General features: G+C 43.2%; 1 protein-coding gene across 2 annotated transcripts in view; it reads left to right on the forward strand.

Annotated features, from left to right (window-relative positions):
* Btbd9 (BTB (POZ) domain containing 9) overlaps nucleotides 1-13,096 on the forward strand; it is a gene marked incomplete at its 3' end in the record, with an annotated part of 379,800 nt that overhangs the window by 307,513 nt on the left and 59,191 nt on the right. For both annotated transcript variants that reach the window (XM_005390124.2, XM_013516988.1), the window contains 1 exon segment: nucleotides 9,212-9,319. In XM_005390124.2, the coding sequence (XP_005390181.2) occupies nucleotides 9,212-9,319 (108 nt within the window).

Consider the following 13,096-nt stretch of genomic DNA (forward strand, 5'->3'; position numbering starts at 1 on the left):
ACGGGGCAGGGGCTGAAATGGTTGGGCTTGTGCTTTGAAATCATTTCCAGCAAGATCGTAGGACTTTGTAGATTGTGCCCTGTGGGGAAAAGAAGATGATTCACAGCTGGAGCAAAGGTTGAATCCCAGATCTGATTCAGGTAAAGAGGTCAAGCTGGTACGAAAGAGGAAAAGATGGGGAAATCGTACTAGCAGTGTTGAGAGAGACCAGAAAAGAGATCTGGTAAGAACAAAAACAGGACGTGATTGAATAGGAAGAGTTTGCCTTACAGTTCCACCCTGCTGGAGCGCTCTCTTGCCTGTAACACTCAGACGAGCCCTCCCACGCTGTTTGCCCTTCCATTCTCCCTCTTTATCACCAGATTGAAAGAATACAAAGATCTGCCTAAACTACATGGTGAGTCCTGCCACAGATGCGTACCCCTGTGAACCTGTGACACAGGGATACAATGGAGTCAGAACAGAGGATGCATTCAATTTCTCTTTGACTCCGTTTCTTGGTGCTTTGTAAGGTGTGTCCGTTTGGGCACATATCAGCCTGTGGTCAGAGGCGGGGCAGGAGAATAAGCTAAGAGATGGGATACCTCATATGGGACTGCAAGATGCTATAAAGGTGAGGGGTGGAGGACTGGCTGAGGAGTGTGTGTGGTGCTGGCGGTTCCGATTGAAAGCTAATTCATTCTCTGTGGTATTAAAGATGCTATACCAGATGTGCCACCTGGATTTTGTGAGAAGGGGGCTGTATCTGTATTTCCCTCTCCTCTTCCCAACATCTTCTCCTGCTTTCTGTCTCCTTCAGTTTAACTCAGTAAAGTTTTATGATCTCTTAGGTGTTGTGCTGGGGACCATGAGGAATACCAAGACCATTTACTATGCACGGGCCCCACACTCCAGAACCGTGGCCAGCCGGCTCCTCCTGAGTGGACTTGGTCCTTTAGGCAAAAGGGAGGGGCCCTGGGCTGCTGGTATTCAGGGAACCTGGAACCAGATAATTCTGCATAGGATAAAGACTGAGAGAGGGGCTGTTTGATTCCATAGCAATCATACATGTTAAATAAAGATCGAAAATATAAAATCTCTAACACTCAATTTGTAGAGTAGCAAATCCCAAGCTCTTTAACGTGCCTTTCTCTTTTCACTCTCCCAATAATTCCATAAAATTAAAGACGCGGGAGAGAAAAGTTCACACAAAAGCCCCTTACCTTAACTGTTAGAGGGCACTGATGCTGGGCTTTTAAAATAGCACAATGGCACCTAATAACCTTGCTAGCAAATGAATCTGCAAGTGAGCTGGACTTAATACTTAGGAAGCTAAGCCCTTGTGGTCCGGGCGGGACCTCACCGTTTCTGCCTCCTGCGGTCCTTTTCTGATCCCACTGGAGAGCCACATCAGGTGCCTCTCACTGGTTGTACATCTGCGCCATGAAGTGGAAGCTGCTGGGATCAAGGCAGATGGCCTTGTGCAGAGAGGGGACTTGATAATGCCAAATTTAAACACCGGCAAAGATCTGTAAAAGCTGCATGCCTGCTTCATGTGTCTCTGCCCGAAAGGTCTCTAACATAATGAGACTTCACCTTTCAAAATATCACAAGACCATTTGATCAGTTCCTGATATTTTTTATTCCAATATCTTGGCTAGGAAAGGGCTGTATTGGCAAGGGTCACATTCAAAAATATAAGAAAACTGACTTTCTTCTCAAGGGGTATTTGGACAAAATTTTCAATATATCCCACTGAAAGCATCAAATGGAAGAATTTCCTTCAAATTGGACTGTGTAATATGAGACTTCTATTATAAGCCTGGGCCAAAACTTAATTGTTAAATAAGGGTTTGCCAAGTGACTGAGTAACCGGTAAAAGGTGGCGATGTTTTACTCACGTAAGAAAATTAATCAAGGAACTTAGTCAAATAGATTTGCATTGAAAGCAGGAAATGTGCTGATTATAGTTTTTTTCCAAATGTGGTAATGTATGCAGAAACGTTTGAAATGGGTGAGGTCTGTGTGAATGTGAGGTGGGATTGTGCCTGGTTGTTCATCGTTCATTCCGCGTTCAGCATCTCCTGAACACTGCAGCTGCAGCCAAACTGTTCCTGGTCCAGAGTTAGCTTTCCTGTTATCACCTAAACCTTGAAACTGACCGCTGCATCACCCCAAGGGGCAGAGAGATGGTCTCAACTATTAAGATCTGGTAGTTTTGTGTTGCCTCAAAAGTTTCAGAAAGCTTTGCATCATCCAGCTATGCACAGGTCTATCTTGCAAGCATATGCTCCATTAACATCTCTCTCTTTTTTTTTTCTTTAGATTTCCATTAACATCTCTCTACTTTCAAATATTGTATCTTGCCTAGGCTGTCCCATATCAGATGTAAGATGTACCAAGAGAGGAACCCTTCCCTTATACCCCCTTTTCCCAGTGAGATGGCCCCCACCGCAGACCCAGGTGTACACTCCCACCTGACTTCATTTCCCCTTGGGGCTTCTGTGCCTAGACAGACAAACTGCATACGCCAGACTTCTAAGAACCTGTGCTTGCCATTTCACTAGCCAGTGCCATTGTTAGCAAAATCGCCCTCTCCATGTGATGCAGTTTGGATCTGGAATTTCCCCTAGTATCCTTTATATTAAACGCTTGGTCCCAAACCTCGGACTTACTGGGAGGAAGTGGAACCTTTAGGCAGGGGCCAGTGGGCAGAAGCTAGGTCACTGAGGCTGCCCTTGGAGGGGTTACGGGGGCCCTGCTCTCTTCCTAGCTTTCTTCTCTTTTTGTCCCCTGGCTGCTCTGAGTTGAGCCTTTCTCCTGCTAAGTACTCCTGCCATGATGTGCTGCCTCACCACAGACCCAAAAGCAACAGGGCCAGCCAGCCAGGGTCTGAATCCTCCAAAACTATAGGCCTAAAGAAATGCTTCATCCTTTTAAGTTGACATGTCAAGTGTTTTTCTACAGTGACAGAAAGCTGACCAACTTAACATGTCGGTTTTGAAAGATTATCAGACATTACATGGACTGTGATGTCCTGTGCTGTATTTCCATGTACCCACTCCACCTGGGGAGCAGCCTCCCTTTCCCTGCTCCTGCTAGTGGAAGGAGACTATATCCCCTTTGCCCAGAAAAGTTGGGGTCCACATAGAGGCAGGGCTTGTGTGGTGACAGCCCCTGGGGAGTGCTCCTGTTTCGAATCTGCAGGACAGCCACCACTTCTGGTGACACATTGTTACTTGGCTCTTGTGTCCTGCTGAGAATCTCATTTTGGACTTGCAGTCTTCCAGCAGCTCTTCTCAGCAGGACCTTGCTCCCCACCCAAGGATGAAGCTAATAATCGAACCCCGTGACAGCTGACAGTAAAGCTCCCTCGCATAATCCTTGGGAGAATCTGTCTTTCTCACCAGTAAGAGTTGTTTCTCTGAAGTGGTGTTAATTCTTCTGGAATCTGTTACGACTGTTTCCTGCCTTTCAACAGCAGGCACTCGAATGGTGCTCCTCACATGTTGCCTTTTATGAGTGAGGTGAAAGCGCCAGACGTGGTCAGTACTCCGCTTGGTCCTGCGCCACATCCTCCTGCTTGTCACCCTCTGCCTCCTCCCCTGGTGCCCCTGCTGAGGACAGAAATAACCTGCACTGATTGTTCGTCTTTGCATGGCCAGCTCCCTGCAGCTCCACTGACCTCCCTGAGCCCATTCGAAAACCCACTTTGCCTTGCTGCCTCACACCGCAGTCCCACCACCCTCCTGCATGTCTTCTTTCGTACGTGGATGAAAACACTGCCATCCAAAGGGAGCTTCCTGCCATCCCCGTAGCCATCAGAGCATCATGACCATCTTCATCACTGTATCATCTACACTTTTCTGAGCACCTTTTCTGCCCAGTGCATTCTGCCAAGAGTTTACCTTAGGCCCTTCTGGTTCCTAGAGATGGAACCTTAAGCCGTGCATGGTGGCTTTGTCTACGTGATTGGGAGATTTCTCATGAACTACTGTAGTGGGGAAGAAACACTCATAGCCCTCACAGGGACTGGAACCAGACATGCGAATTTGTCAGGAGCTCAGGCTGCCCTTTCTGGGCTGTGCTGTCATGTCTTCTCTGTAGCAAGGCTTTTTCGCTGCTTTTTGCCTGAGATGAAAGAACGCCACCCCAGAACGCCTGCATCCTCATTATCTCATTTAAATGAACAGGGCCAATTAAGCTAGAATCTCTTATAATTCTCAGTTTTTGAGAAAGGAAATCTGATTAGCGCAGCATGAGTTGTGTGGCTTCCCAGGATGCAGTCAGGTGTACAGGACACACACTTAGGAACTTGCCACAACTGCTTTGAAGTTTGGCTGGAATCAGTCCTCAGAGAAGGGTTATGTACCAAACAAAAAAGAAAGAAAGAAAGAGAAAAACCTCTGCTGCCTGTGAAATAGCAAAGTATTATAATAGAACTGCCATCCAAAGGGAGCTTCCTGCCATCCCTGGAAGAGCCTGGGAAGCCATCAGATCTGGACCTTGAAATTCACAAGGGGCAAAACTGGAGTGTAAGCCAGGTGATTTGCCTAATGCTATCTGCTTGGTCCTTGGTAAATAATTATTTTTAAATTGTTGAATGTAAAACAATTATTTCTGAAGAATTTAAGGAATCTTGAATAAAGAATCCTTCTTAGTTATGAATTTTGAGGTTCAGTGTCTTTCCTTGACTGCATGATTAGAAATGGATTTGATAAGTTATTATGTTACTACTAAAACTTGATCTTCTTCTAGTTGATTGTTTTCAAATAAGAAGACCTAGCAACAGCAGCAGTGTGGTCTCAGGCCTTGCAGCAGAACCCCTAACAAACTATGGGCAATTAGAAACAGGCAAAACAGGCCCTCATTCCTGGTCTAAAAGGCACTGTTCAGCAGAGAAGCTGTTGATCTCAACTGTTAGACCTCAGCCATTGTTTTCAATCTGGCATAGAATTAATCCCTGAAGAAAGGGATGAAAAAATGCCATTCAGCACAACATAGTTTGTCATCGCATGCATAATGCAGACTTTCCAATTAGAATGCTACAATTTGGAAACTTTCTTCACAGACTGATGAGAGAGCAATTATTTTAAGAAGGGAAAACTCAGTCCACTGGGTTTGCCTCGAGTCACTTCTGGCTCAAGCCACAGAGGCAAGAGTTTTGAAATCATATTCGCTATTGAATTTTGTATCAAAACACCAGCAAGGAGAGCAATTAGTTGGTGTAAAGTGAACCCCTGGTAATCAATGGTATGCAACCAGCCAGAGCATTTATGGAAGATGTAAGCAAAATCACATCAGCTAATCAATTTAAAAAATCCCAGCACTTCACTGCTTTTAGGGAAACTCCGCAATAAGAATAAGAGAAGATGAAGGACACAGCATTTACTATCACCAGGCATTTCATGCAGTGCTCATTAGAGAGAGAGGTTTGTAGCAACAGCTAAGTGCAGACCCAGCCCACATCAGCCCTCGGCCATTGGCTGCTTTTATTCAGCCCCGGTGGAAATGGCTGCTGCCGAATGGGTGGAGGGGTGTGGATGGGGGGGTGTTTAAGGAGCTGTCTCAGTTAAGGTCATGAGTCGTGTCTGTCCTTGGCGCGCGCACTGTGCAAACATTCCCAGCCAGATTACAAGTCAGAAATGTCGCGGTGTTGCTGCGAGTGCGAAGACACAAGAAGGGCTTTGCAGGCGGGAAAGAAGTGAAGGGAGTCGGGCTTTTCACTTGTGCCTCATTATAACCAAATTCCTCTCCATGGAAAAAAGGAGATGGAGTTAATTTTTCCTTTAATGTCCTTAAAGTGCGCTTGCTTTCTCAGTTGAACCGACAAAAGGATTTTCATTTCTAGTGAAGCCTGCATTCTAAGCAAATAGCATCCTGGCACATAAATTGGAATCCTTCTTAAAACTCCACAGTGCAAGTCAGCCCCGGCCTTGATAATGTGAGGCACATCAGTGTCCTTTTTGCACTCAGGAGTCAGGTGACCCCATGTCGCCAGCCCCTGGGGACTCCTAATAGAGGAATAGAGAGGAGATGTGTCAGCCCGGGTGCGCTCTTGGCTGCTGTTCAGAAGAAAAGAATTTAGGCCAGGAGAAATTATTGAGGTAAAGATCGATAGACTGGGCTAATAAAAATTAATATCTTCAGCATGCAGACTCTGATGGGCAGTGGATTAATATCCTTCAGGTACAGGGGACATTTTGTTAGTCATTAACAAAAGGATAAATATAAGCAGAAAATAGGTGGAATGTTCCAGTTCACTGGCAAGTAAAAACCTGCCACTTGATGAAATATATGTCCTCTGTTAAATTAGCAATATTTGTAACTTTTTTCCACCCTTCCCCTCCTGTCCTCTCCTGTCCTCTCGCCTCTCCTCCTCCTCTTTTTGTCAGTGCTGGGGACCAAAAACAGGGCCGTACACTTGCTGTGCAAGCACCCTACCGTCTGTATCCCCAGCCCTTTTTCTAAGGCTTTATTTTGAGATAGGGTCCCAACTGTGGTTCTCCTGCCTCAGCCTCTTAAGTAACTGGGATTCGGGGTTTGTGCCGCCTCCTCAGGCCCAAAATATTTGGAGGTAATGGATAACATTGGTGACAGTGCACAGAGATAGGCATTTCTTCGTTACTGCTGGTAGTGTGACGTAACTTGTTACAATTTCTTTTGGAAGGATGGGGAGAAGAGAGAAATACAGCTATTTTACCAAATCCTCAAAATGTTTGTATGCCTTGCTATGGGAGTTTTACTTAGACTTTCAAAGGCAGTACTCACAGATTTAGCTAAAAGTGTTCATCTGAAGTTTCACTAAATATGACCAACTGGACACTGAAGCTTCAGTTGGACTATTATCAGTTGGACACCTACATGTCTAATGATGAGGCTGATTAAATAAACTAAAGGACACCCATACCGTGAAGTACTATGAAGTCAGTAGATACAGTGTAGAAGAACGTTGATAATACAGAAAGATCTTCATGGTAGATCATCATTAAGCAAAATAAGCAAGTAACAGATAATAGGCATTGTGTGCATATATTTACAACAGTACTGGAATTACAGATGATCGTTATTTTAACTAATAATTTCCTTAAAACAAATGGGAGAACTTTATAGAATAAGATACTTCCAGAGGATGTAAGGCACAACCTTACAAACTCTTAGAATATGCTGTCACTCTTAAGAATCTCTACTAGATGTACTAGATCATCTCTACTAGGTCATAATTGATCATCTTTTTTAATCTGCCCTGTATATCATGTCTACAAGACAGTTTTTTTCTATGAAATATTTTGAGATCTGGTTAGGGTTTATCTCAGAAAGGGCTGGTTGTTTTCATTTTGATTCTTTCTAGAAACACTAACTCATTATTATCTGAAAAGATAGGAATTTGACAATTGTGACTCTTAATAAATATTTCAGAATCTGAATGGGGAAAATGGCCTCAACAGTGTATCCCATTGAACCTGTTACCAGAGATATCAAATAAAAGACAATAATTAATTAATTTAAAATTTCTAGTTTAGATTGCAAATATATATTACTGTATAGCCAGCAGAACTGCAATTGAAAAAAGAACTAAGTGGAAGGAATACAGGGGCAGTGCTAATCCTCAGCAGCAGCTTGGCGACACCGGGCTGAACTTGTGCCAAAGGTTTGCAGGGATTGTAATTGCAAGATTAAGGGGAAAGGACACAAAGTACTTTTATAGAGTGATAGGTTACAGGTTGAAATTTATGACCCAGGTACATGAACTGGCAGTAAAGGAAACATTTCCCAGTGGGGTTACAGAACGGGGTTTGGGGTCAGGATGCTAGGCTGGAATCCTGTATCACTCACTCTCACTGAGTCAGCCTCAGTCGCCATCTACAATTCGATGTGGATAAATAGTACTTGCTACTAGGATAATTAGAAGGACTGAGGGCCTGACACACAGCATTAAAGGAGTGCAGGACATCACAGTCATTATTACGGTCGTTACAAGGAATGTATTTGCCCAGCAGACATACACTGACTGTAAGCGCTGTGTGAGACACTGCCGTGTACTGAGGGTGGAGAGGTCAGTTTGGCATGGGCACTGATTTAGAAGGCTCACAGTCCTAGCTGACAGAGAAAGCAAATGCATGTGACCCACTATGAAACAATAAGATGCTGCACATATCTTGTGCAGAAATCATAGCAAAAAACAATATCTCCTCTGTGGCACTTTATGAAGCAAAATGCAGCTCCTGTATTGCAATGTGCAGGTTATTCTTGTAAATTATTTTTTTAAATGAGTGCACAAATCACTGAGAACATATAAGTCTTTTATGTATATGTTCATGTAACTACCACTCAGAATGAAAATTATCACAGTTTTGATATTCTAGAATGTTCCTTCATACTGTTTCCAAATCAGTACCTTCTCCAGAAGTAACTACTATTCTGAAACCATAAATTTTGTCTTTGGGCTTCATGTAGATGGAATCTATCAGCAATGCTTAAATTCTTACGGGGCAGAAGAGGGGAATAAGAGTAAGATCAAGATAGGAATTCCCGAATATTAAGTAAGGAAGTTTTACTAAATATGTTGGCCTCTCTTTCTGTCTGCATTCTTTGTGTGCCACAGAGGAGATAGGACCTGTGGATCTAGTCAAAAGTTTTTAACAATGTTTTTGTCTGTCCTAAAGATGTATAGACTTTTTTTGGTCACTATTTCCTTAAAATATAACTGAACCAATTTCCCATGGGTACTAAAGGATGACCGTATCTCCAAATCGGATCATTTTTGCCAAAGGTATGCAAAAATGTTAGTGAGAAGAACCCTAAACCATGATAAAGGTCAAAGGTCATGCTCATTATTCCCAGTTAGAAAGTGCGGATTCCTCCATCAGCAGTAGTCACCAGGGTGTTAGCTTTGGTCAGCCCTGCCAGCTGGAGATGAGAGCTGGGGAAGTCCGGAAAGAGCGGGGGACGTTAGTGCCCTCCTGATCCAGTCTCTGGAACTTGGCCACCAGGAGGTCTGCAGAAGTTGGGCAGTTGGTGAAATAACCTAAAGAGATGCGCTACGGATGGACTCTAGCTGCTCTCTTTAAACTCCCGTTAGGATGTGCATTCTTTCCCCAGTCCTGGAAGTGCGTTAGGGCAGATGAGGCAGGTGGGAGGCGTAAGCTGGACACAGACACCCTTAGCTTTGCGTCTGTAGCCCTGTACCAGTCGGAACATGTACAGAAACCATGTTTTCCTCTCTGTTCAGGCTACTACTTTGGGACTGTGATGATCGAAGCTATAGCTACTATGTTGAAGTTTCTACCAACCAGCAACAGTGGACCATGGTGGCTGACAGAACGAAAGTCTCTTGCAAGTAAGTCGCTCCCTTTCAGGGCTTTGTTCTAATGGCAATGGCAGTCTTCTGGTGGGTTCTGAGGTTCCAAACCACGAAGGTTCATGGAAACACCGAATTACATTCTTACCTAGGGGTTGGAAACATTCCAGTGCTTCTTGAGTTTTAACTACTAAGTACTTATATGACAGTTTACTTGATGGGACTGAATAATCTTTATCTTATGATTTGAACTTGATTGACATCTTTGAAAATGACAGATGTATCTGAACAGAGAGAAGGAAGATACTTCATGCAGTTCTTTCTCAAACCCTCACTATATCACACACTGCCTTTGAGGAGTTTCTCTTTCCTTACAGAGTTTTCTTGAAGTGATATTCTGAGGTGTTCTGTCTTATACCCACCCTCATGTCATTCTTAGAATTAGCTAAAAATTTTATCTCATCTCGGTTTTAGCTATACTTTCACCTAAACTTGAAAAACCTTGTACCTTAGGTGGTTCTTAGGCAGACAGTTGTTTAATGCATTTGGCACTGGAGACTGATTCTCAGAGCAGCATGACAGAGCTGATAGCTGATATTTCCTTTTCTTTTGGAAATTGAGTTATGATTCTATGTTAATTTTCCATCACTGTGGCAAAACACCTGAGGAAATCTACTTCTGAAGAGGAGAGGTTTGTTTTGGCTCACAGTCTCAGATGCGTCTGTCCATGGTGTCTTGGCCCTGTTGCTTTGGGCACACAGTGGCATGGTCTGCTGTGGCAGGAGCGTGTGGCGGAGGAGGCCTGTTCACCCTGAGGCAGCCGGAAAGCGGAGAGAGACAGGAAGGAGCTGGGGGCCCAGTGTGCTCCTGGAAGGTCCAGTGTTAGCCAGTAGCATCATAGTCTGGTGACGCAACCGTCATTCAACACAGGGGTCTTTGGCTGGGGTGCATGTCAGATTCGTAGACTATAAATCCATCCTCTCAAAGTGTACAGTTTAACAGTTTTTAGCACACTCAGACTTGTGTGACTATCTAATGTTCCAGAATACTTTCATCACCCTGAAAAGATATCTTCTCTATATTAGCAGCTCCTCCAACTTCCTCAGTTCCCACATCCAATTACCAACTGCTTGTGGTATGAATTTACTTGTTGTGAACATTTGTAGAGATGGAATCACATAGGATGTGACCTTTTATTCCTAGCTTCTTCCACTTGCAATAATGTTTTCCAGGCTCATCCATCAGAATTTCATTCCTTTTCAGGGCAGAATAATATTCTATTGAATGGCCACTTTTTAATCCAGTCATCAATTCATTTGTATTGTTTCCACTTTTTGGCAATTATAAATTATGTTGCTGTGAACACTTACATCTGTATTTTTATCTGAACATACTTTTTCAGTCTTCTTGGGTATATGCCTTGTACTAGAATTTCTGTACCTGTGAGGGGTCCAGTTTTTCACATCCTCTCGCCACTTATTGCCGCCCGTCTTTTTCCTCACAGCCATCCTAGTGAGTGTGAAGGGCGTATCACTGTGGATTTGATCTGCATTTCCCCGATGGCTATGATGCTGAACATCTTCTCATGTGCTTACTTTGTCAAGAATTCTTAATGATACGTATGGCCTGGTGGATGCAGTGTTTGACACCATCGCCACTACTACAGTAATTTTCAAGTAGCATGTTCGTATTGATTAAGATAGCACCAGCTGTTGTAACAAGCTTCAGTGTTTCAGTGGCTTAGCGTAAGAGTGCATTTCTCCATTGCATAGCAGTTGGGTGTTCCCATTAAGTGGCCCTTCCCCGTAGCTTGTTCCTCCATCACTTAGGGCCTCAGCAGCAGCCTCTGCATCTCTCCGGCAGGTTGGGAAAGAAAGGAGAAAACATACACTTGGTTCTGAAAAGCACTGGCCTAGGTATAGTACATAGTCTTTCCTTCACAGTCCTCTGGGGACAGCTAGTCACATTGCCACAATGCAGGATGGTGTGGCTGGGAGTGTAAGAAAACTAAGCATCATTTCTAAGCAGTAGTCACTTGCATCTGTCTAATCTCATTTTGTCTCATACAAAACCCCTGTGGGATATTGTCCTAATTTTATGAAAAAGAAGATGAAATTCAGAGAGGTTAAATATCTTTTCCAGGGGACAGAGTTAAGATTTAAGCCCAGGGCTCTTTCCAGTGTCCCACGTTGCGTCCTGGTACCCGCAGCATTACTGAAGAGTCCAAGCCAAGGGAGGTGATGCCATGGGGGATAAAGTATTGACCCACCCCCAGACACCCGGACCCTTCTGATGCAGGCAGAAGGCTTCAAGGCCCATGAGCCAAAAGGCACCCGTATTTCTCTCCAGAGTCTTTGCTTATCGAGTGTGCAGCCCTTGCGCCAGACACTGTGCTTCTTCAGAGCTCGCCGTCTTGGGCGTGTCTTGCCCACTCCCTCTGTCCTTTGTATGTAGTAAAGTGCTTTCCTCACCTCCTTTATGTCCGTTGGTTGGAGCTGCTGTTAAAGGTGCATTTTAAACAAGACCTGGTTTATAACTGTTGACCAGGTTTATATCGTAGTGACATTGTATTTAGTTAATTATTTTAAAAATTCAAAAACCTATTCACTCATTAGATCCTCTCTCAATGGCTTTGTAGTAAGTCACCAATATCTTTTTTAGTTTGTTTCCATTCGTTGATGGATTTGAATAATTGGTTTTTAACTTTGTGTTTTAGCACTTAGATGCTGTAACAGTAATACATATACTAATTATAAATAAATGAATAAACTATTTTAGAAAAAAAGAGTAGTGAAAAGAAGACAAGTGTCTTTTAACCCTGGAAGACTCATGAGAACCACAGGTTATGGTTTTGCATTTTTGGGTATAACCTGAATGTCTGGTACCTCCCATTTTCAGGTTAGGCCATAGGAGAAGATACACAAGTGATAAAAGTTTCCTCCTTAACCAGTACACCACGGAGCAGACCTCAAGAGAGGATGCTGTTAGCTTCAGGAACTGCAGTCCATTCTTCACTGAAGTCGAGTGTGAATCCTTCTACAAATCGCACAGATCTTTAGAGCTCCAGCTCATGCTAGTATTCTGCCTTCTGGGGAAGTTGAAACAGATTTCTTCTGTTTGCTGCAACATCCTTCGGGTCGAGCTGCCCCAGCCTTTCTTAGCTTCTCTTTGGGCTTTGTGTAGGGCACGATGGTGACTTTCCTTCCTAGCTCTCTTGAGTCCTTTCGGCTATACTTGCAGCCTTATTTCAGAAGACCTCACTTTGCAATCATTGATTCCTTTTTTCTGCTGTCCTCTAAATTGTTGAACCTTAAATCTGCTTATTAAAATCAGCTTTTAAATTATAAATATAATGAAAAATTAAATAATACATAAGCACGTGGGGCATGGTTGTGCACATCTGTAATCCTAGCATTCTGGAGGCTGAGGCAGGAGGCTCACCATGAGATCAAGGCCAGCCTGGGCTACATAGTGAGTTTAAGATCAGCCTGGAATACATGGTTTAAAAAAAGAGGCAATCAAAAGGTAAAATTTTATTTTTTCATTTTCTATATTCTACTCAGAGGTAACAACTTGTGACTTTTTAAGTTTTTGTAACTTTTCAACTATCAATAATACTGTATGCCTCTACTTTTCAGCTACATTATTTTTTAAATAAGAAACGAAGTTCACTTTAATTACTCATTTTTGTTATGTTTTTCATTTCAGTTCTGCTGTTATCTTTTAAAATTAAATAATCTACTTAAACCTGTTTTTTTGATCTATCAGTCATGGATGGAATTTCTTGACTTCCTACTATGACGATGAAATTATCAC

Source organism: Chinchilla lanigera, unplaced genomic scaffold, assembly GCF_000276665.1.
Source record: "Chinchilla lanigera isolate Chin_1 unplaced genomic scaffold, ChiLan1.0 scaffold00036, whole genome shotgun sequence".
Lineage (NCBI taxonomy): Eukaryota > Metazoa > Chordata > Mammalia > Rodentia > Chinchillidae > Chinchilla > Chinchilla lanigera.